Raw genomic sequence first — 24,504 nt, 5'->3', positions numbered from 1 at the left:
TAGAAACTGTGTTCCATTGATAGTGAAGGATGGCATATTAGTAAGATAGAAGATGACCTTGATTGTATTTTGACATTTTTGTGAGCTTGCATGTGATTAACAACTATTTACTTACCATTTGTGTACCTTGTTGTCTTTCCTATATAATTATGAAATTTCCATTTTTGAGTAGAGAGTTTGGTTGGCTTAATTCATTAACGCTTAAGTCCTTGATAATCCTTGGCTGAAAGGTCTCGTAACTTGTATTGTTCTAGTCCGTGATGTTGTGTTTTACATGATATGTCTCTTCAGTAAGGAACATTTAATTGAAATACAAAGCAGTCGGGAGAGAGCTGCAAAATTCTACTTGAAAACATGATTTTGCTCCCAGTAATGAGAAGCTTTTTGTAGCTGAGATGCAGAAAAGCAGCTGCCAGTGTTTCTTCTTGTGGAATCCTCTCTGTGGATGGACTGCCACATAAAGAGGTTTCTTTGCTTCTGAGCTTGTAAATTGCTACTCTTAAGGACGGCAGAAGCATTGTCTCTGGAACCGCGGGAGAAGCAGCCCTGATGTGTGTGGTGTTAGAGAAAACAGATTTAATACCCCCTCCAAGTTTATTATAAACATGTCGCTTCAGGAACCTGGGAAAACATTTTTGGTTATTTGGTTTTGTTGAGTTCTTCTGGTTGTGATCAACCACTGGAAGCTTTTTTGATGATTTTGATGAATTTGATGATTTATTAAACCTAAAGTAGCCTGTGCTATGGAACTGATACATTCTGAAAGTGGCTTTTTAAAATCTGTGCTAATGTTTGCTAGAGCAATACTTTTTCTCTGCTCCAAGCTAAATGAGGTTTATCTCCCCACTTCTCCCCATGCCCAACCATCAAGCTGCTCCCCTGAAACTGCCAGAATGCCTGAACTCTTGTAAATACCCAACATTCATTTTGTATTCCGAGTGAGTTATACAGCTGGGGCAGATATGCAATTATTCACGTGTGACAAAAGTTTATTCCCTGCTTTTATTGCAAATTCCAATATATCCTTTAACTACAGAACTGTCACAGTGCTTTCATAATGATGGGTGACTATACTATAAATATGGTAGAAACTGGATAAAGTTAAACTTGATTTATAGTGAAGTAGAACTAAAATGTGCAGCTTGTAATTTCAGTTATAATTCAGTTTAGTTAAACTTCCCTGAAAGAAATAATCAGAATGACATGCTAGCATATACATTATTAAAGGATACCAGGTAAATTGCATTCAATTAAAATTTAACCTTGCTGCTCATCCATCCAGAATAAAGAGAAAGATTGACAGTATCTTTTTACTATTTCCAGTGCTGTGCTGCTAATATATGTAATGCTGAAAATAAATTATAAAGTGAACTTCTTGGCTTTCTTGGCCGCCAACGTATAAATTGTAAGAAAGGACTGGGATGTAATGGGAAAACTGAACTTAAATGATTTGTGCTGGGTGATGCTATCTTAGTTGCTTGGGGATGTGAGCGCTCTGTGGTCTAAGCTGTACCTATAGCTGTCACATCAGAAAAGGGCCAGCATGGAAAGGGAGTTATTGTTATTCCAGTCACGTTGCCATGCACCACGGTATTCCTTTAATCTGTGCTTATTTAGTATTCTCTGTCAATTTACCTTCTCTAGATGTAGCAAAAAAACAGGCATTGAGGTTGAATCAGAATTGCAACCTTTGACTTGCAGGTTTTGCAGTGTGATTAAAAGGAGTGCGTTCTGCCTATTGACAGGGGAAAACGCAGAAGGTGGCTATTGTTCTGCTGAAGTAATTAAAAAGTTGAAGTGCTAATCTGAGGTTAGCAAGGCACAAAAGTTAGTAGCCTTGCTGTTGAAGGTATTCTGCTTGAGGAAAGTCATATTTTTATTGAGAGATCATGCTTTCCAGCAATGTCCATATCAGTCTTTAAAAAGAAGCATTTGAAAAAAAAGATTGCTAATCTTCTTAAATGCTCTTTGTTGCTCGTTTCCAGAATTACTGAGACTTTGAAGCCAGCTGAGTGAAGGAACTGAAACACTGGTGAATTACTGTTATTTCCTTCTAGAGCAAGTGCACAAATGGATTGTAAAGAGACAGGAAAGCTCTCCCTGGTATTTGTAGAAGAGCAAACTCTGAATTTCAAGGGATTACATGTATCACAGCCTGTCTGTGGAACAGGACTTTGCTTCTGAAGAATCTGAGATCTTGCAGTCCCTTTCAAGGGCAGCATGTTACAGATAGAGTTAATGCTACCCTCGTGTGTGGACTTCTCTTCTGGAGTTTTGTATTTTTACAAGCCATATTTACGGATTTTTGCCATTTTGTGTTTCTGCTACAAGTTTTTATCAGATTTGGGGATGTTCTGTGTTTTTTGACAAAAAGAAAACTTTCCAAAGAAGCAACCTTTCATGTTGTTCTTTGCTTTCTGGCAAATAAGGATTAAGTGAAACTAGGCAGCTCTGACCTTTTTTTGAAGAGGGAGGGAATATTGTTGGAAGGTATAGAGTATTTTGATTTTCTGCTTTTAGAGTTTCCGTAGTCGTGTAGAATTCGGTGTATAATGAGAGATTCTGGTTTTCCAGCAACCTCACTATAAAACTTGACTGTTTAAATGCTAATGGAAAAGGGAACAAACCACTATGTTTTTCTGTTGTTCACTTCTGTCTGTGAATTTTGCATTCGTGGTAGTTCAGTAGACATTGTAGAGACGTTCCGTGACTCTTGATCCAAAATACACCTACTGGATACTGAAATCCGTTGCACCCTGTCTTGCATCTATTCACAAGAAAAATAATCCCTTACGTTTATTGGGAAATGCTGGAGAAAGAAGAATTAGTAATACTTTTCTTTCGTCTTGTCCAGATTGCATTAATGGTAGCTTTACTCAATTATGTATAATGTCAGGCATTCCAAATTTATTGCATTATTTCTTGTATGATTCTGTATAGGAAGCGTTCAGCTGGAGTATAGGCCATTACAGTAGTAGTTGCTTGCTTGAATTTATCTGAATGAACTGTGAAACCATTTACTCCCTTCTTACCTGCGTTGCAGTAAAGGAGCTGGTAACAGTATAGAATCTTAGCCTCTTTCTTATATTGATGTTGCTTCTGTAAATGTGGGGGGTTTTTGTTTTTTTTTTAAATAGTTGCACAAATTGGCGTTTTTGCCTCTTTATAGGCCATGTAGATTGTTTCAAGTTGGATTGGGCTCCAGTACCAAAGTAGAACAATTTGTTTCAACTGTATGTTCTGAACAAGCTCGTGGAACTATACAGGCTTGATCAATATTTGTTTCCTAATGTAAACATAGAGTTCCTATAAAAATAATGGTTAATAGTACTGGTTAGCATACAGAAACTTAATGTTTTCAGATATGAAGTGTCTTTGCTGTCTTATTAGGCAGTTTCAACATATTCTTTCATTCTGTACAGCAAAGGAGAATCTACTGTGTTCAAGGCTCATACGGCAACTGTAAGAAGCGTTCATTTCTCCAGTGATGGCCAGTCCTTGGTTACAGCTTCCGATGATAAAACGGTCAAAGTGTGGACAGTTCACAGGCAGAAGTTTCTATTCTCACTCAGTCAACACATAAACTGGGTTCGTTGTGCCAAGTAAGTACAGATTTCTGAAAAAATAGTGATGGTGATCTGTCCTTTGAAGTCAAGCATCATGATGACTTTGTGTAACATGCTTCTATTTAGGCTAATTCAAATGTGCCCATTGACTGAAAGACATTGCTAAGCTACAGAGAGATTCCTCAGATAATAGTTGTGTAGCCATTTTGTATTTCTTTAATCATCTTTTCTAAAGCAGGCTTTCCTGCTTAGCTATTTGATCCTTGTTTCAGTTTTACTTGGTAGTGAGAATTTTATACATCAAAGTTGCCACAGAAGCAGAATGAGAGATTATATATGATCTCAGTTTGGTTACTGTTAGGCTTGTCGTGCCTCTATTTAAAAATGATTATCTGTGCTTCGTGCCTTCCCTTATTTTGAGAAGGAGGACACTTATGAGAACAGGAAGAGAATCATCTATAAGCGTTTTGGTATGTGAAGTTATTTGTTGTAGACATTCACAAGGACTGCCTAGTGATAGTCTTGCTTTTTCTAATGATAACAAAAAAGCACATAACATACTGGAAGCACTGCCAAAATAGAAGCATTGTTTCCTGTTAACTGTCTTAAAAATTTGGTTTTCAGGTATCCATCTCAGATTTCTGAGGAACTTTATGTATGTGTGTATTTAGGGTAAAGCCATAGTTTCTCTGTAGGTGATAAGTCCACTAGAGTTCTTCCAGGTGGTGGCGGCAACTGGTAGTACTGTAGATACCCACAGTAGAGCAGGAAGACTGCTTTCCAATATGCATCTTATTCTACAGTTAGAGACTCCTGTAAACTCATGCCTCTAGAGAGATGCGCTCGTTTCTGGTGTCCTCTTGTGTATGAAAGGTTAAGATGGGAGCTTAATACATTCTCCTACTGTAGCTGCTATCTTGGGAGTAATTATTACTTCAAATACTTGTGGCAAACACAGGAATTGTTTGGAATCAGGATATAGAAACAACTTGAGATGCACTTAAATTAAAACAAGTAGGTTAGGAGATCTTAAGTCAGACTGAAGACTTTCTTGAGGGTAATTTAATGCACTTGTGGACTTATGGGTAGTTTGAGGACTTAGGGGTTGCTTTTTTCCTCAACCTGTGGCAATTGCATTTGTAGTCTCACTGATACCAGTGTGACTGTTGGAAGAGTGAGGTGTGTTTACTGGCATAACTTGACAGCTGGCTGAATCCAGTTGACCCTATACACTTTTTTGGGGGGGAGGGCACTTAAGTGCTGTAATTTTTGTCTTAGATTCTCTCCTGATGGACGGTTAATAGTGTCAGCCAGCGATGACAAAACTGTGAAGCTGTGGGATAAAACCAGCAGAGAATGTATACATTCCTTCTGTGAGCACGGGGGGTAAGTACCTGGCAGCGCGCGAGGACCAGCCTTGTTGTGATTGCTGAAACGGGGATGCCTGGTGAACGTGCACCTGCTTTTTGTGGCTGCAGTAAGAGAAATGATTCTTGTCCTGGCAATCGTTTTTCCCAGTCTCTTGCCATTGGGCTTGAAAATAATGTGGATGTCATTATAGATGGAGTCAAATTAGCTTTTAGCATTTATTACAGAAGCAGCCAGTGGGGAACGTGATTCAAAAAGCTTCCAGAATTGCTTTGATCTTGTTATGACTTGTCCAGATTGGGACCTTGAGAATTCAGTTTCAATAACTGTCCAATATGGCAAGCCTTGGGTTTTTTTTGTTTGTTTGTTTTTAATTCTTATTATTCATTTTTGGAGATAATTAAGTTCCCAATTCCTTCTTCTAGCTTTGTCAAACTTTTATTGTGCTCTCAGTTGATGAAGTAAATTCTAAGAGCAGAAGTGTACCGACAGATTGGTACCTGGATTATTTGTTTGATCCTGAGAATGCTAAAGAGTTATTTAAATAAAAACTTTGTGTTCTACTCGGCTGTTGAATGCAGGAATATTTTTTGATAGGGAATGCTGAGCCACAGCAGAAGTTAAATTGTCCAGAAATACAGAACAAGTCATCAGTGAACTGAGACTGGAATCTTTCTGGTTTCTTGCTGCATTGAATTGTTTTTAAGCACACAGTTCTGTTGCTTTGAGATAATATACCATGACATTAAAGACATGTTCAGGCAGCATTATTTTTTCCAATGCATTTAAGAACGTGGATTCTCCAAACAACCAACTGAAATTTCTCAGCTTCCTCAGCATTTGATACAAGAGCTCAGTGTTATTTATCTTACCTAATTTCTTGCATGGATTGGATGAGGTGTTAAAGGTGCCTTTCATTGAAGGTTCTAAAGGTTCTATTTTAGTTATACGTCCAAATTAAAAGGTGATGGCATACAAGTCCGGAAGGAAATCTGGTCTCAGCCCTGCTATCTTTTAAGTGGCAACATATGATTTCAGGCACAAATTCATGAAGTTCCATCTTAAAATTAGTTAAGGGTAATAACAGAACAATCTGAGTTTTGTACACACCAGTCTAGAAATACTGTTAATTTATTAAAAGTCATGTATTATGCAGACTTTAACACTTGAAAATGTTGTAACAGTTGGACCCATCAAACTTCAGGAGGCTTTAATCTACAACTCCTACAACTGTAATGCAAAACTTTGGAGATAGGTGTGTTTAGATATGATCCTACATTCTACTTAGGATTATAAGCAAGGTCTTGAAAATACTTCATACTGCCGAATCCCTCTTAAGTAATTTCCTCCTTTCCATAATGGTCAATGTATTAAGATGTCGCTTCACTCCTTGAAAAGACCTTTTCCAATCTTAAGCAAGAGTTGAATGTAAATCATTGGATTTAACTGCAATTTACAGGTTTGTGAATCATGTGGATTTTCATCCCAGTGGTACATGCATTGCTGCAGCTGGTACAGATAACACAGTGAAGGTGTGGGACGTTAGGATGAATAGACTTCTCCAACATTATCAAGGCAAGTTAAGATCTTGTAAAAAAAATCTTATCTTTCCATATTAAAATATGGAGTTATCTGAAGTCCAAGGACTGTCTGTTACCTGCTGGTTTTCCAGAAAGGCGCTGACTTAGGCCTGCCAGGGAAGCCTTTTTTCACCAGACCTTATGGTTTGCTTTGTATTAGCCCCAAGATTGATGCCATACTGGTGAGAAACACCTCAGTGCTGATTTCTTCCTCCCTACCCATCATCAAAAAATGCAAAAAAAATCCCCAACACTAAAACTGTCCCATGTTGCAGGTGTGCAGAGGTGTTATCCGCAATGCAATTTGGTTTGTATTTACTGTTCTTGAAGAAATGATGCGCAATAGACAGGATGTGGCCTTTGCCACCAGATAGGCTTATGGAAAAATCGGATTCATTCTAGCAAAGCAAAAGGTTAAGTTATTCGTGAGAAAATTATAAAAAGTTAAGAGAAGAGGAAAATAAAAACCAATAGATTGCAAATCTAGACCATAATTCATGTTTACAATTGCCCCTCCAGTGTCTCCTTTGGTTTTTAGGGTTGGTTTGTCCTTGGCGTAGCTTGCCCTATGTGTAGGAGTCTACATCTTTTTTTCCCCTTAGCTTCCACGTGGCAACTCCACCCTATTACCTGTTCCAGTCCAACTGATTAGTGCTGCCAGTTGGTAGAACTGTGTAGTAACAAAGGACCTTTTCCATCCCTGTAAGCTTCTTTGAGTTTAATTGTACTGTTTTGTGCATATTAGTAACTTTAATGTACCCCTTCTTTCCTTTAGTACAAATGATTTTTTTAAGGATGCCACAGTATTTTGTAAATCCATGCATTCTCAGGCACTGTTTTCAGTACAGATGGCTTACTAAGCTTAATTTTCTGTTAGCTTTTCATAAAGACCACTTCCAGCATATTAATAAAGCATACCAGAGAGATAGGCTTGGAGCTTGGTATCTTGTTCTTTCTGCCATCCACATCATACAGTGCCAGTTTGGGAACTCCTGCTGCTACAGCCTCGCAGCAAATGCCAGGCAGAAAAGGCAGAGTAGTTACTTAGTTTGCAGTTGATTCTTGCTAACTTTGTAAGTTCAAAGCCAAAAACTGAGTTCTAAATTAAAGCTCTTGGTCCTGGCTTTATATAATTCTTTTTGAAGTCTTTAGACTATATATGTCTCTTTACTCACTCATTCAGGCAGTGAAAGAATTTGCATATTCTTTCAATATGAGTTCTCTAGTTTCCCTATATCTTGATACAGAAGGGCAGAGTAAGCTGTAGCAAGGTCTAAAGAGCAGAGTTCTTCTGTTTGTCTTTCTTTACAGCAACCTGTGAAAGACTAGACCTCCTGATGCAGATGAGAGCAGTGGGAGTTACTCATCTCAAAGCAAATGCAGATTATCTGCAGAGAAGCTATTAAGATTATGAAAGTCCTTTGGGTTCCATAAGAAACTTGAAAAGAGATCTGCAAAAAGAGCTTGCTAGGAAGTCTGCAAAGTTTGGAATCCTTTAGTACTTCTGCTGTATAGAGAGGGCTGTTCTTTCACTCTTTGCATATGGTAAAGACAGACTACTGTGATGATATAGTCTTACCGTTAAGTGCTGATAGTGACATGACCATCATTGGAACAGTTTTCTTCCTGGATAAAAGTCATGTCTTATTTCTAGCATCAGCTTCTTGCAACTTGATTTTGTTTTATTCTCGGCTTCTAAATTTAAGGTCCTTTTATCAAATGTATTCTCCCTGTGTGGTCAAACCAAGCACTCTAAGCTCTCTTTCAATTTTAAACCAGACTGAGCTCCTAGAACTCCAATATAAAGTGACTTTTTTTTTTTTTTTTAATTTCTTCAGTTATTCTCACAGACTCACAATCACTTCTAGTTCCCTAGTAGTTAAAATCTAGTGGAAGTAAAGCCTTTTAATGATGGTCATTCCAATTAATTGTAACTGTATCAGTGCAACACCAAATATGCTGAAGTGTGATTGTTGGTGTAATAAGTATTGTTAATTTGTGACCCTTATTAAAACTTTGAAACACCTTTTGAAAGTTCTGCTGATAAAACAGGGTAGCATGTTTAAATACTTGAACAGTGGCAGATAATCCTTTACCCTACTTTATTAGCTTTTAAGCAGTGGCAAGATCTGCAATGCTTGTTTCCAGACACAGTATTACTTGGCTCAGAAATGATCTCTTCCTGCTTTCCATTTACTGCTATTAAATTGTCTGAGTCTAATGTGGCTTAGATTTGGCTGCCAGATTTATTTTTGTGTCTTGGAATTGTTTCCCTTGTGTCCCACCCTTACTGAATAGCATTTCAGTCAGGCACTCTTGCTATCGAAGTGTTATTTTTTTTGAGTGTTACTTTTAACAGCTATTACTGTATGAATCCTAATTATGCATGAAATGTTGAATTAGAAATAGTCATAAAAGCCAAAGGAATCCAATAAATTACAAAGGTAGTTATATGCAGTCATTTTATGCAACTGTGGCTGCAGAGTTTGTTGCTTTGAAGATGTTTGTGAGTCCTGCTCTTCTAAGGATTTATAAGCATGCCTTTCAGCTAAATCTCATTTAGTTCCATGGTCTCCTAGGCAAAGAAGTTGCTATCTTAATTCCACTAGAGGGCACCTCTTCCTTCAGTATAAGGTCATACTATTGATAAACCAGTGCATAGTTTTGACTAGTTTCAATGGAATCCATTTTAAAGATTAAACTGGACTGAGGAGTTAATAGATAAGTAGTCCCTCCTGTTTACACTGCCACAGACTCTTGCATGTTAAAATTTGTTTGTTTTCCAAAACTGTTAAGTCTTTTAGCTGTATTACTCACGTTGCCAATACTTTTTCCAACTACAGCGTTTGTAAAAGGAAGTTGGAAGTAGAAAGCAAACTGCAGAACCTTTTGTATGGTGAGTTTTAGCAAAGCGAAGTATGCTCTGGTCACGCTTGCTGAACAGGAGAATAGGCAAATGCTTTATTCACACCTCTAGCTGTTGGTTGCTTCTTTGGTACAGCAAGTTAAACCTCTACAAAAAATGGCCAGTGCTTATTACCCAAAATTGTTCTCCCTGTGTGAAAATGTGTGTAGGGCACATCTGCTGCAGGTCCACGGAAACAGCCCTAACCTATTTTTCACTGCTGTTTTGAAAGAGCAATCAGTACAGCTTTACATTTTAGACAGGGGCTGAATGATGGTTATCTGTTCATTGGGGACCATGGTTATGTCAAATCCATCCCAATTTATTTTCTGACAGTTGGTTCCTAAGGTGTTACTACTTTTATGTAATCAGCACATGGTTAGGCTCAAGACAGTTATGTTCAGTCACTCAGTAGGTTGCCATGACTCGATTTTAGTAGTTAATGTGCAAGGACGATGCTTGAGCACAGTGTCAGTCTCTTAACTGGCCCTTATTTTTCTAGGGCTTGTATGGCGAAAGGGTGAACTTGTAGCAACAAGTCAGTGGGAGAGATCTCCTCCGGCTGCACCTGATCCAGTGGTTACAGCATGAAATGGACTGGGGTTGCAGGACTTGTTGGCGAGCTTCCGGGAGTGCTGTTCTGAATGCTTTGGGGGGAGGTCTGAGCTGGTTAGGCAGAAGATGGATAAAGCTTTCTCTGAGCTTACGGCAGCCAAGAACTGCTTGGATGCAGAAGCTGTGACTGCTCACAAGGCACACCACCGGTGTGATTCCTTTCCAGTCTGAAAAGGTTCTTGGCGAAGCTGGAAGTACTTTATTCACTCTCTGGAACTTGGAGGATGTATCATTATCTCCATCTATTTCGGATGGGGTTCCCTTTAGAACTTGCTTTAGTTGACAGAGTATGTGCTTGCCTTTATCCAAATATAGACGTTAAAGGGATGAGGAATATTACAAGCTATTCAAAATAAAATATTCAAAGTAGAAACATGCATTTAGCTGTCTTTTTCAGGAGGAAAAACTCCACTTATACTTTTTTATCTTTTAAGGTATAATATAATGTCATTGCGGGAGAGAAGAGCTAGCTTTGTGATGGAGGCAGGATTCACCTACAGGAATAACTGTTTAGAAGTCACCTATGATGAATTAAGACTTTTTTCCCTGTGGGTTTTTTTTTTTTTTTTAGTAGTCCAGGTGAAGAGGAATTATCTTTAAGAACTTAAGCTGACATATCTAGTGTTTCTGAGAGCTTTAAAAGTAGGTGCATTCTGTTTTACACTTGAGCAGGATTATTTCAGATTTCTGCTTCAAATCCACATCTGCAAAAAAAAAAATTTGGTGCTGTGTCTTTAAAATTGTATTTTGAGGGAGTATTTTTAACATGCAATTTGAGCTTATACCAGTAAGTATACTAGTATACTTAAATATATAAGTATACCAGTATACTAAACTCCTGAGGAAATGGAAGTTTAGATTTTTATTTTTTATTTTTTATTTTTGAATTAGTAGTAGTAGATTCAAGATACCAGAACATTTGGAAAACAAGTAGTATAATTAAGAATAATTAGATATTTAAACAAACCAAAACTCTTCAAGCATAGTTTTACTATTTTATAATGTCACATACGCTCAAAAAGCTGTGCATATGTGAAGTACTGCATGTTCCCATAAATAAATATGCTCAGCAGCTTACTTTTAAAAAATTCAGGAAAAAAAAACATACATTAGGTAAATGTTTAATGTTACAGTGAATTTAAAAAGTGAGTTTGACTTTTTCCTAGAGCATTTTCTTTAGCTCTCTTCAGAATAACTCTTTGGCTTCATCTTCATGCAGGAATGCTTGCTTTATTGGAAATTCATACTCTGAATAGTTTGTCTACTCATACTTGTTATTTTAAAATTTTCAGTGAGGTGAACTGAAAGTCTGAAGAAATAATATTTATCCTGTTCAATTGCACAGGACAATTTTTTTCAAGTTGCGGGTATTTCTTTCCTAGTGTCTCTTAAACCCAGTTCTGGTTAGTCAAGTAGCAAACAAAAAGAACATAAACAAAGCCAATTCTGGGTCTGTCTTTCATGGTAATTTTAATGTTCTCAATGTACTAACTTAGAGATTTCATTTTAAAATGGTTTGGGAGTGAGAAAAGCAGCTCCCCAGTGGTAAAATATGTTGATCAGAATCATGTAGCTCACTTGTGCACACAGACACGTTTTCAGGGATACACTGGAAGCTTTTGAAGGGCTAAGTCTCAAGAATAATTGGCAAAACTTTCTTTTCCTTTCAGTAAAGTAGTGCCCATTTTCAGAAGAATTGAATACAGCCCTTGTTCTACAATGCTTTGAAGAGTTCTGTGGAATGTTTCCCCGATGATAATTTTCCTGTTAAACTTTATAACAGAATAATGGAATGTGCTTGTACCTTATTTTATTATTTTGCCTTGGGCTTATTATGTAAGCTGGTCTCAATGATAATTGTGTACATTTTTTCCATTCTTAGTTCACAGTGCTGTGGTAAACAGTCTTTCCTTTCACCCCTCTGGAAATTATCTGGTTACTGCTTCCAATGATTCAACTCTTAAGATTCTGGATTTGCTAGAAGGACGACTTCTGTATACTCTTCATGGTCACCAGGTAAGGAAAAGCCTTTTATACAGCAGTGTACAAAGCCATAACATACCAGACAACTTTGTGACCGAGTCTTAGATTTCTTCATGACCAGAGTCTTTTGAAAATGTCCTTGTGTAAAATAATGGAAACTTTTGAAATCATCATTGTTTTGGAGGGAAGGAGTATGGGGTTGAAAGGAGATAAGGCAGGAATGGAGAGAATGATGAAACAAGACAGAAACGAAGTTCCCGTGTTGAGGATGCAAGCCTAAGACTTGAGGCAAGCTGTCAATGCTGTTCCCCAGGTCCTGTGACCCTGGGCCTGTCATGCAGTCTCTGTACCTCAGCTCTGGCTGTCTCCCTTTCTCTAAAGCACTGCAAATAGCACTTGGCTTCCTGGCCAGGATGCTGTGAAAGAAAATGCAATTCAGCTGGCAGGCAGTTAAGGACAGTGGTGGTAAAATGGAGGAAATGTATTTTGGGGTGTGCTTTGGGAACATCTTTTCGTTTACTGGCTGAATTAATTAATTGAAAGTGATAAATGCTGCTGTTTGGTTAGATTTAGCTGATTGACCTATTAGTGCTATGCTGCTGGATGTGTTGCTTGTAAGGTTAATTATTATATGAATGCTTGGAGCTGTTCTTTTAAATGTTAGATGTAAACAAATAGCCTAATTTCACTGTCTGTGCTGAGTGGGTCTCAAAGGCATGGAAAAAGCAGGCCCATTTTAAAGGCTTTCCTTTTTCGAAAGCAACAAAACAAATTCTTAACCCACTAGTCTCTGTTAAGTTCAGGCTGAGCTGTAAAATGCCAAAAGCTAGCTGGGGAAAATCACAGCCTGAAGCTGTTTGGGGGTGGAGGGGGATAGGCGAATTCTAGGCAGTAACAGTAGCTCTGTAAGCTGCAAAACTGATTATTCTGGCTTCTTGTGGCTTTATGTCTAGTGATTGCGTTGTCTGATGTCTGGAAAGGGTTGAGTTCATTCTATAAGTTCTCTTTCACTGTGCATATTAATACATTTCTCTCATTTTTCATAATTTCAATGGAAAAATGATAATCTCGTTCTTCTTAAAGCTCCACCTCATGGAAAGATCTGATTTACAGCTGTCCAAAGGGGTTCAAATGTTAGAAAGGATGGGAAAAAGGTGTGGAGGAAAGAGTGAATGGTGGCTGTCCCAAAACATACACCTCAACTGCATAAAACTTTCTTCCTTTGAAGACTGGAGCAAGTGGTTAGGCACATCAGGCAGGGCTATAAAGTTTTTAACTGTTGTCCTAAATCTCATTTTCATATTTATCTTTTGTGTTAACTGGCCAAGTGAATGCTTAGGAAGTAGCTATCTGGAAAAGGATGGGTGTATCATTACACCCTTCATCCATCCTTCAAGAAGGAATGTGCTTGGTTATTAAATAGTAAGCTGAACCTGCTTTCAATTCTTTCCTTTAAACTGTAGGCTGTTTCTGGCCAAATGCAGTGGCAGGGGGAAGAGTGTTTAATTTTGAATGAGAATCACAGCTATTCCAGAACTGATTGTGGTAATGGAAACCTTCAGAATAAGGCAACAAAATCCTTTTTAGGCTGATGCTGTACTAAATTAAGGGCTTCTACAAAATGATTGTTTCTTGAATCACAGAATGGTTGAGGTTGGAAGGGACCTCTGGAGATCATCTAGTCCAACCCCCCGCTCGAGCAGGGTCACCTGGAGCACGTTGCACAGGATTGCGTCCAGGCGGCTTTTGAATATCTCCAGAGAAGGAGACTCCACATCCTCTCTGGGCAACCTGTTCCAGTGCTCTGTCACCCTCACAGTGAAGAAGTTTTTTCTCATGTTCAGATGGAACTGTCTGTGTTTCAGTTTGTGCTCGTTGCCTCGCGTCCTGTCGCTGAGCACCACTGAAAAGAGTCTGGCCCCATCCTCTTGACACTCTCCCTTAAGATACTTGTACACGTTAATAAGATCTCCTCTCAGCCTTCTCTTCTCCAAGCTAAACAGGCCCAGCTCTCTCAGTCTTTCCTCATAAGAGAGATGCTCCAGTCCCCTAATCATCTTTGTAGCCCTTCGCTGGACTTGCTCCAGTAGTGCCACATCCCTCTTGTACTGGGAAGCCCAGGACTGGATGCAGTACTCCAGATGTGGTCTCACCACAGCTGAGCAAAGGGGGAGAATCACCTCCCTCGACCTGCTGGCAACACTCTTCCTGATGCTCCCCAGGATACCATTGGCCTTCTTGGCCACAAGGGCACATTGCTGCCTCATGGTTAACTTGGTGTCCACCAGCACTCCCAGGTCCTTCTCCACAGAGCTGCTTTCCAGCAGGTCAACCCCCAACCTGTCCTGGTGCATGGGGTTATTCCTCCCCAGGGGCAGGACCCTGCACTTGCTTTTGTTGACCTTCATGAGGTTCCTCTCCACCCACCTCTCCAGCCTGTCCAGGTCTCTCTGAATGGCAGTACAGCCCTCTGGCGTATCAGCCACTCCTCCCAGTTTTGTATCGTCAGCAAACTTGCTGAGGGTGCACTCTGTGCCTTCATCCAGGTCACTGATGAAGAAGTTGAACAAGATTGGACCCAGTATTGATCCCTTGGGGACACCGCTAGCTACAGGCCTCCAACTACACTCTGCGCTGCTGATCACAACCCTCTGAGCTTTGCCATTCAGCCAGTTCTCAATCCACCTCACTGTCCGCTCATCTAGCCCACACTTCCTGAGCTTCCCTATGAGGATGTTATGGGAGACAGTGCCAAAAGCTTTGCTGAAGTCAAGGTGGACAACATCCACTGCTCTCCCCTCATCAACCCAGCCAGTCATTCCATCACAGAAGGCTATCAGATTGGTTAAGCATGATTTCCCCTTGGTGAAGCCATGCTGACTACTCCCGATTACCTTTTTGTCCTCCGCATGCTTGGAGATGGCCTCCAGGATGAGCTGCTCCATCACCTTTCCAGGGATGGAGGTGAGGCTGACTGGCCTGTAGTTCCCTGGGTCCTCCTTCTTGCCCTTTTTGAAGACTGGAGTGACACTGGCTTTCTTCCAGTCTTCAGGCACCTCTCCTGTTCTCCATGACCTTTCAAAGATGATGGAGAGTGGTTTAGCAATGACATCCGCCAGCTCCCTCAGCACTCGTGGGTGCATCCCATCGGGGCCCATGGATTTGTGGGTGTCAAGTTTGCTTAAATGATCTCTAACCCGATCCTCCTCGACCAAGGGAAAGTCTTCCTTCCTCCACGGTCTGGGGTTCCTGAGGGCTGGCCTGAGCAGTAAAGACTGAAGCAAAGAAGGCATTCAGTAACTCTGCCTTCTCTGCATCCTTTGTCACCAGGGCACCCACCCCATTCAGCAAAGGGCCCACATTTTCCCTAGTCTTCCTCTTGCTACTGATGTATTTGAAGAAGCCCTTCTTGTTGTCCTTGACATCTCTTGCCAGATTCAATTCCAAACGGGCCTTAGCCTTCCTCGTCGCATCCCTGCATACTCCAACAGCGTTCCTATATTCCTCCCAAGTGGCCTGTCCCCCTTTCCACTTTCTGTAGACTTCCTTCTTCTGGTTGAGTTTTGCCAGGAGCTCCTTGCTCATCCATGCAGGTCTCCTACCTCCTTTGCTAGACTTCCTACTCATAGGGATGCACCGCTCTTGAGCCTGGAGGAGGTGATGTTTGAATATTAACCAGCTCTCTTGAACGCCCCTTCCTTCTAGGGCCCTAACCCATGGGATTCCTCCAAGTAGGTCCCTAAAGAGGCCAAAGTTTGCTCTCCTGAAGTCCAGGGTTGCGATCCTACTTATTGCCCTGCCTCCTCCTCGCAGCATCTTGAACTCCACCATCTCATGGTCACTGCAGCCAAGGCTGCCCCCAACCTTCACATCTTCCACCAGTCCTTCTTTGTTTGTTAGTACGAGGTCCAGCAGCACACCTCTCCTTGTTGGCTCCTCCACCACCTGTGTCAAGAAGTTGTCACCAATGCTCTGCAGGAACCTCCGGGACTGTTTGTGCCTAGCTGTGTTGTCTCTCCAGCAGATATCAGGGTGGTTGAAGTCCCCCATGAGAACCAGGGCCTGGGATCGTGAGGCTACTTCCAGCTGTCTGTAGAAGGCCTCATTGACTTCCTCTTCCTGATCAGGTGGCCTGCAGTAAACACCCACAACAGTGTCACCCATGCTAGCCTGCCCTTTAATTTTTACCCATAAGCTCTCGACTCGCTCTTCATCCACCCCTAGGCACAGCTCAGTACATTCCAGTTGTTCTCTCACATAAAGAGCAACTCCACCACCTCGCTTTCCTGGCCTGTCTTTCCTAAAAAGCACATAGCCAGCCATGACAGCACTCCAGTCATGCGAGCTATCCCACCATGTCTCTGTAATGGCAATGAGATCACGGCCCTGCGACTGCGCTCAGATCTCTAGTTCTTCCTGTTTATTCCCCATGCTGCGTGCATTGGTGTACAGGCATTTCAGAGAGGTGATCGAGCATGCAGGTTTCCCAGGAGGGATACAAGAGGATCCTCCATAGCCACATCCCATGCGCACTTCCCTGGCTGCATTCACCTGCTGGAGGCATCCTGACTTGAGCTGTCTTTTGCCAACTACTCTGGCACTATAACTCTCCCCTTCCCCCGTCTTTCCTAGTTTAAAGCCCTCCTTACCAGGTTGGCCAACCTGTTGGCAGACACATGTGCCCCGCTTAGTGAGGCAGATCCCATCTCTCCCCAGCAGTTGTCGATCTTCAAACAGGGTCCCATGGTCGTAGAAACCAAAACCCTGTTGCCAACACCAGCGGCGCAGCCAGTCGTGAACTTGGAAAGTCTGTCTCCTCCTCCTCTCATCCATCCCCCTCACTGGCAGGATTGAGGAGAAGATGACCTGGGCTCCCAGACCCTTGACCACCATCCCCAGAACTCTGAAATCCTGCTTGATGGTCTCCAGTTTGCCCTTGGTGTCATTGGCGCCCACATGGAAGAGCAGCAGTGGGTAATAGTCCGAAGCGTGGACAAGCCTTGGCAGTCTTTCCATGACGTCTCGTATGCGAGCCCCTGGCAGGCCACAAACCTCTCTAGACATGAGGTCAGGTCGGCAGATAGGTGCCTCCGTCCCCTGCAGCAGGGAGTCCCCCACAACAATCACCCGCCGCTTCTTCCGGGCATTCCGGCAAGGCACAGGGTCTGTTGTCCCAGTTGCTTCCCTGGCAGCCATGCCCATCTCCTCCTCATCCTGGAGGGCACTAAACCTGTTCTTCAGCTGCAAGTCTTTGGGAGGAGTAGGAGCCTTTCTTCTCCCATGAGCAGTGACCAGTTTCCAGCCTTCTTCTACGGTGTTATGATGTACCGTTTCACACAGCACAGAGCCCTCCGGCAACTCCATTGCTGTGGGGGGTTGGGACTCCTGGAGCTGTACAGTCTCCAAGAATACCCTGTCTATCTTTTGCTCATCTTCTCGGATGCTGTGTAGCCTACTGCCCTCCTCCTGTAACTCCCTTATCTGATGACACAACTCGTCAACAGCAGCACACCTCCTGCAGGAGAGCTGACTGCCAGCCCAGGCCTCCTGGAGAGGCCCCAAGCACTCCCTGCAGCCTGAGACCTGTAGAGCTGCATCTACTGTCAGAGGGTCGGTCTGGGTCCAAGCCTCTGAATCATCTGCTTAGAAGCTGGGTTAAAACTGCATGGGTTTTTTTACTATTTCAGATCAATAAAATACTGTCTGTCACTTTTTCCTGGTCATCTAACAAGCACTGGAAATGCTTTGACACTGGCACAACTGAGGGGCAGTTGTCATTGTGGGTTTACAGCTCCTTCTGCTTGGAAACAAATGGAAGTACAAAAGGGGCTGGTAGTGCTTTCTGGTTCTCTTTAAGGGTATTGCATTAGGTTAAGAAGGCTGCAGAACCAGGCCTGGCAGAGCCCTGGGATGGCTTTCACTCTGCTGTGTGCTATATTGTTGTAGGATTTTTTAATGCCTGATTTAACAGGTACCTTTTCCACTGAAAACACATGATGTTCTGTGTTTCTTTCCCTGTAACCAACAAGCAGTGACAGTGAGTGCCACTTCCATCGGAAGCTGCTGGGGTAGATTCCTTTGCTGGCTGCTGCTCTATCCAGCCTGCTCTGCTGCTAGATAAACTGAGTCTATTTGATACTGAGGGCTTTTTTTTTATTTTCCTAGTCTCACTGTGATTTCTGCCAGTAACTCCAAGTGGCTAAAACTGAAGTGTGTGTGGTTTTCTTGGTCATTAAGTAGATTTGCCTTTTTAAGTGAGGGCTATAGGAATGTTAGCCACCAAATGAGCAGCCTGTTCTGAAGACATTCTTAAGAAGTGAGTTTGTATGGGTGAATATGTTGCCCCAGACTTGGTTCTTATTCTGACAGCTGACTGCTTTTCTGTTGTTCTGGGAAGGCTGCATGAAAGTGGACACTTGAAGAAAAAAGACTTAGGGTCCTTTAGACATACTTTGACGCAACTGCTGGAGTGCCAGGAATTTGTTACCAGCTGATTAGCTGTAGTTTACATAGGGAGGATTGCCAAGTTTACATTGCTGTCTTTAATTGTAACAGAGCTGGCCCCCTCGTAGAAGAAGGATCATTAGAGACAGGAGTTTGCAGCTTGGAGTTGACATCTTGCAGCTGCAAAATATCATTGTGTACAGAGCTGCGTATTTTCATTCTTGAGTGCCTCGAGTTGTGAAGTACTTTTGGCTAATTCCATACAGATGAGAGACAGAGCTGGTATGTAGGTCCACCTTTGGGCCTGAGTCATCATCCAGGAACGGAAGGTTTCGGGGCCGTAAGTCGCCTCCAGATAGTTGTTAGTGAAGAGCAGGTATGTGTGCTGTGTCTGTCTGCCCTTTGGAGCAGTCCGATGAGAGCATTTCCAGACAGCTTCCTTAGGGGAATGGAAGTTCTCAGTAAGTATTTGGAAAACATCCGCATGGTTATATTTATAAATAGGAAGCCAGAAAATACAAAGTTAGGATTCTCCAAGCAACCTTAGCTTGAACCATGAAGTAGTTGCATTCCACCTACCTGGGCGGTGTAAGTGCTCTCTGCTTTGCTGAGTAAAAAGCAAGATATTGTGAGCAGGTGCACAGGAAGCAGGTGTGCTCCTTTACTGCCTGTTGCCAGCTCTACATAGGTGGCATTGACATGCATGCAGGCTAGCCCACTTTAAAGAGTTTGAGGGCTTCTTTGGGCCACACAGAACTGCACCAGCACAGGAAGAGAAAAGGGTGCATTACAAAGAATAAGCCACAGGCTTTAGATTAACATTATAAATACAAATGAGTTGCGTTCTTCCTGTGGTTTGTTTTTTGTTGCATTTTGTTTGTTTTGGGTTGGGCTTTTTTGAACTTAAACTTTCTGGAGTCAAAAAGCTACTGAAGATTCAATTATAAGGTGCCAATATATTAGGGAAGCTGCATTAATATTCCCTATGCTAGCTGCAGCACACTTTCTTGTCTGGCCAGGCAAGGCGCAAGGCTGCAGATTGCGCTCCATATAGTGATACAAGACATTTCAAAACTGTCTGCTGAGACTCCTTGTGACTTCTTGCTAGAGCTGTTTTCTACATGAAAACAGTCCATGTTGTTGTTGCCATCTTTGGCTCCTTGTCCTTTTTTCCTTGGTTCTTCTCTCTCCCTTTCTCTCCTTTGTGTTACCACCTCACTGTGCAGTTTCTAGGAATCTGCCCCTTTTCATCTGGACGCTTTTCTTCTGCTTACCAGAAGAAATGCAGATTCTTTCTACACCCACTGTAGCTTGCCACTCCATCTCTACTTGGGGACAATACTTAGCTCTACCCTGTGCCTCTTGACTTGCCATCATAATGCCTATGCTGATACCCTCTCCCCCTGCGTTGTCTTTGGAATGTCTGTGCTGTTCGTAAAAGACAACAAACGTCCCTGGCTGTCTCATTGCTCCCCCCCCTCCCCAAGTCTCTTTCTAAAATTTGGCTTTTCCTATCTGCTGCTGCTTCTACAGGGTTCATGCTGTATCTTGTACAAGATTATGAAACAAGTTGTGTTAGCTTTGTCACCTTTCCTGTCCCTCATTCTTCTTCCTGACTCTGTCTCCCTCTCTGAATTCAGCTTTCTTTTTCTGCTGTGTATCCAGACTTGTCTGTCATCTTTTGTGTTGAGACTGAATAGGTCTTCATAGGTGTGTGCTTCCTTGCTTGCAGTTCATCACTGAACCTGAGACACTGGCTCATTGTTCTCCACCTTACCTAAAGGTCTTTTAATTTCAATTAGTCTTCACTGAACTGTTCTCACTGATCTCTCTGCTGCTAAAACCAAGTGATAGGGGAAAGATGCAGGTCATCTAGCATCTTGTCTCAGGCCCTCTGTATTCCTTTGGACTTTGGAGCTTTTATCAGGTTTCTCACTTGCTCTTGTCACTCTCATAACTGTCCCAATCACTTATTCTTTCCCTCCCTTGCTCCTCTACCCTCTGTCATTTCAAGGTTAGTCTGCTTACCCTCTTGCCCTCTTCTGTTGTGCCATGGAGCAGTTGAAAGCACCTTGAACAGTGACAATGACTGCTCTGTTTATTTTTTTATGCCTTAAACTGATAATCCCATGCCTGTGTTGCCACCTCCAAATTTCTTCTCAGGCTTCCGTCACTACTCGTATCTCCTTTTTCCTCTTTGTGCTAGCTATCTTTTCCATGAGGATCTGACTGAATGTACTGCTTGTTTACTTCCCTCTTTTACATCTCCTTTTATGGGCAGCAGAAGAGGAAACTCTACTTTAATTCAACTGTTCACATTCTGTAGATATCCCTTGTTCCAATTCTTGGTGCCTCGCTTACTCTGTTATCTGTCTCTTCTCTACTAAGTAAATATTCATTTGTTTCTTCAAGAACTTAAATAAGTCTGCCAGCATCCTTGACCCCACTTCTCTCCAGCTACCTTCATCTCTGCCTTTCCTTTCATCTCGCTGAATGCGCATCATTAAACTTATGGTTTATTCTTGGACCCTCTCCAGTCTGGCTCTTGTTTCTTCTGTTATGCTAAAGCTAAAGTCTTAGCTTTATCCTAGCTGAAGCTCAGAAGTCTGTCTTCTCTTGACTTGAATTGACTGTTGATGGCATTGGCCCTGCTGTTCTTGAAACTGTGCGCTCTGCCTTGTGTCCTTCCTCAGTTCTTTGAGGGAGGAAGTGTAAGGTTCAAGAGGGCTTTCTCTCTCATTCATCTGCTCTCTGTATGCAGCTACAGCTCTTGCTCCAGATGTATTTCCATTTCTCCCTTTCCAGGACTCTTGACCTGTCTCTTCAGTATCTCTTCAGAGATCTGTTTTTTAGCTCTACCATTAAAAGCTTTGTTTTCAGGAATGCTATTCCTGCTGTCTTTTGTCATCCCTTTCTCAATTGTTACGGATGCTACTAACATCCTGCCAGTCATTCAGTGCTGTAAGATCTGAAGGCAGTATGCTGCCTTCAGATCTGATCTCTCTAGCTGATGAATGCAGACTGCTCTGAAGTCATTCATAATCTTTCTGTGCATCGTTTCTTAAGGCCGCACTTTGTTTTGTGTGAACTGATCAAACTGCAGATTGCTAGAGCAATAACGGCCTTGTGGCTGCTAGCTTTAATCAGTAGGAGGTGGGAAAATGGAGGTGGGAAAGGAAAAGGTAATCTCTGTCTCTTGGTGGTCAGCACTTAAATTAGATTGCGTAATATGAAGCTGTGCCTCACCTTTCTTACCTGTGTGTGCAGCTAGAACTGGTGTCACCCTGTGTTTCAGCTACCATGCTGTGACCGGCTGATCTTGTCCAAATCTTGTTCAGTGGGAACTCTGCTGCAAAGGACTAGGTTTGACCATGTTAGCTTTCCTTTTGTAGCTCTTGGCTCCCCAGTTTCTTTGCATTCAATGCTATTTGTCCTTTTCAAGGCACCTTGGGGCTTGTCTCCACCCTACCCGGTATTGTTCTTTCACTGGGGGAGATGGATTGAATCCTGATTAGCTGTGATGTTCTTTCCACTCAACTTCTCAAATGCATGACTTTTTGTTCTTTTCTATGCTTTCCCTCAGACTTTCCAGAGTTGTCTCCTAGTATCACCAAAACTATAATTATCCTTTCAAACTCTTTGAGGTGCATGAAAGTTCACTCTCTGAGGTGCGCAAAAGCTCAACAGTCTTCAGGTTGACTTGGTATCTCATTATCAAACCTCTTCTCTCTGCACCTTTCTGTTGCTTAAGCTGATAAGGCAAGAAACAGTAGGAATTTGGGGACTGATGCTATCAGCTTCTAGTTCTTGCAGCACCTAGAACAATGAGGATGCAGAACTAGAAGTGCTGACCACTCTGGGGATACTAATAAAAGGGCATTTATATCCTGCTACAGAGAAAAGAATACAAGTGAGCCTTTAGAAGGTTGCTGCAGCCCAGCATGTTCTAGCTGCACTGGAGAGAACAAAGCATAAAATTCTCCCTACAGCTTGGAGAGAAGAATGTGCGACCACCACTTTGACAATATTTTAAATGCAAAATAGTAACTTTAAAGAAAAAAAAAAATACCTGAAGCAAGCAAGCTTTGAATTCTTCAATCTCCAACCACATACCTGTTGTCCAGGACTTTGTCACAAATTTGTCAGATCTCTGCCATCTCTTACCTGGAACGATTGCAAGTCAGGCTGTGTCTAATCACTGGTATGTGCATTTTTTTCCATTTTTGTTTTGTGTGTTTATATTAAATTCTAAGAGTATTTGGCAAACAGTTATTTGTATGTTGCCATAGCAAACCTGTTATATCCGGGGGGAGTGCTGTGTGTGTATGTAGCAAAAAGTCTTTTCACTTAATTTATGTCAACAAATCTGTAGAGGATGTTGTGTCTATTGACTTGTTTGTTCCCATTATTTCAATTTCTAAAGGCACATTCTGCCTTTGATACCCATTTCTATTTTGGGAGGAATATGTTCTGTGGAACCTCCTCCTCCGCCCCCACTCCTCTTCCATTCAGAATGTCCTGACTTTGGAGTCAGTTCACGGCCTGTTTTGATGTGATTTGTAAATTGTGCTAAATTTTGTCTAAATACACTGAAATATTTAGAGACTAATGAAATCATTTTGCAAAACACTGCTGTTCTCCGGTGTTCCTCGCTTGTGCTCATTCCTGAACGTTTTGTCTCAAGCAACATCTCGACTGGTTCCTTCCCCCCTGCCCTGACCCTTGCTGGTTTATTACAGTCAGAGTGTAACTTCCGTATCTTCAAGAACCAAATTTTTCAAATACAGCATTTGATACCTTGATAATGCACAGACATTATGAATTGTGCCTTTCTGTTGTTTCCCACTTCATTCAGAAACTTTTAACTTTCAGCAATATTCACCACAGTGTAGATTTTGGGGTTTATGTACTTGCTTTTGTCCTTTCTCCATATCTGTCTTTTGCTTTTTCATTTTATTTTAGAGAATCTCCATGAGTGATAGTGTGATTAGAGCGCTGAACATTTCCTGGTGCAGGGGGAAAGCAGGTGGGAGTAGAAGAGGGCAGAAGTACGCTTTGTCTCAGTCTGTTGATGACAGTGTCGTTGGTTTGAAATAACTGCGCCATTTAATGCTGTGTTAGCTGAACAAGCTTAGTCACACTAATGATTGTGCATGCGTTTTGAAAATACTGCAGCTAGATCAATTCAGGCTGGTATTCCATAATGAGATGATCTATGCTATTAGAAGGCCACAAACCTTTTGAAATCACTTTAGACGAAATGATGGCATGGAAGTATCGGAAAGTGTTTTTAAGGAGGCTAAAACTCTTCAAACATGGCATGAACATGTTGAGACTCTAGTTTCGCCAGCACTATCTTACGCCAGCATATTTGAAAGCACAGAGGACTGTGGGGCACGAGTTGCAATGAGTGTTGGGCATTTATCCCAAATGCAATCATTTGTGTGTATGTCTTGCTTCAGGATTTCTAAAGATGAATTCACTTTTTTAGGATATGAGAGAAAGAAGGGAAACTAGAAATGACTTGGTTCAGAAATGTTGGGTTTTCATGGAAGGCCCTTTGGGAAGACATGAAGTCGTATTAGAACAGTACTTCTGTGTGATACAGGGTGAGGAGAAGCTGCTTACCTGCCTTCTGAGAGATACCCATAGTGTTACTTGAAGGCTGATAACTCTATTTCCGTCAGAAAGTATATATTTGTGTTTTCTTTCTTTAAGCCTGTCACAAGCTCAGCTTGCTTTCCCGGCAAACTTGGCCATATGCAGCCTCCGGAAAGTTAATTCCAGCTCAGGCAAAAGCTTTGGCTTAAGACAGCCTGTGAAATAATGTGTTTAGTAGCTGCCATAAAACTTCCTTCTGTATTCTTGGCTGTTTATTCCCAGCTGAACAGTTTGTCTCTTGTGTCTGTGCTCTAACACACATAACTATTTCCCAACTCTGTTTAGCTGCATCTCGGAAATGTCTGCCTCATCCTTCTTGCGTGCTTTCTTCTGGGTGCTTGCTTAAAGGTCGAAAACGTATTAAACTAGGTGTGTGGTGTGA

At 41.8% G+C, this 24,504-nt stretch overlaps 1 protein-coding gene across 2 annotated transcripts in view; it reads left to right on the top strand.

The window, feature by feature from the left end:
• Window positions 1-24,504, top strand: part of POC1A (POC1 centriolar protein A) — a 67,351-nt gene that overhangs the window by 5,683 nt on the left and 37,164 nt on the right. The window contains exons 4-7 of one of the 2 annotated variants that reach the window (XM_067303194.1): window positions 3,423-3,602; window positions 4,845-4,952; window positions 6,394-6,509; window positions 11,917-12,050. In XM_067303194.1, the coding sequence (XP_067159295.1) occupies window positions 3,423-3,602; window positions 4,845-4,952; window positions 6,394-6,509; window positions 11,917-12,050 (538 nt within the window). The remainder of the gene's footprint in view (window positions 1-3,422; window positions 3,603-4,844; window positions 4,953-6,393; window positions 6,510-11,916; window positions 12,051-24,504) is intronic. The other variant, XM_067303195.1, reaches the window with a different exon arrangement.

This window comes from Apteryx mantelli, chromosome 12, assembly GCF_036417845.1.
Source record: "Apteryx mantelli isolate bAptMan1 chromosome 12, bAptMan1.hap1, whole genome shotgun sequence".
NCBI lineage: Eukaryota > Metazoa > Chordata > Aves > Apterygiformes > Apterygidae > Apteryx > Apteryx mantelli.
Note: the sequence above shows the minus strand (reverse complement) of the source record. Positions and strands in the feature narration are given on the sequence as shown.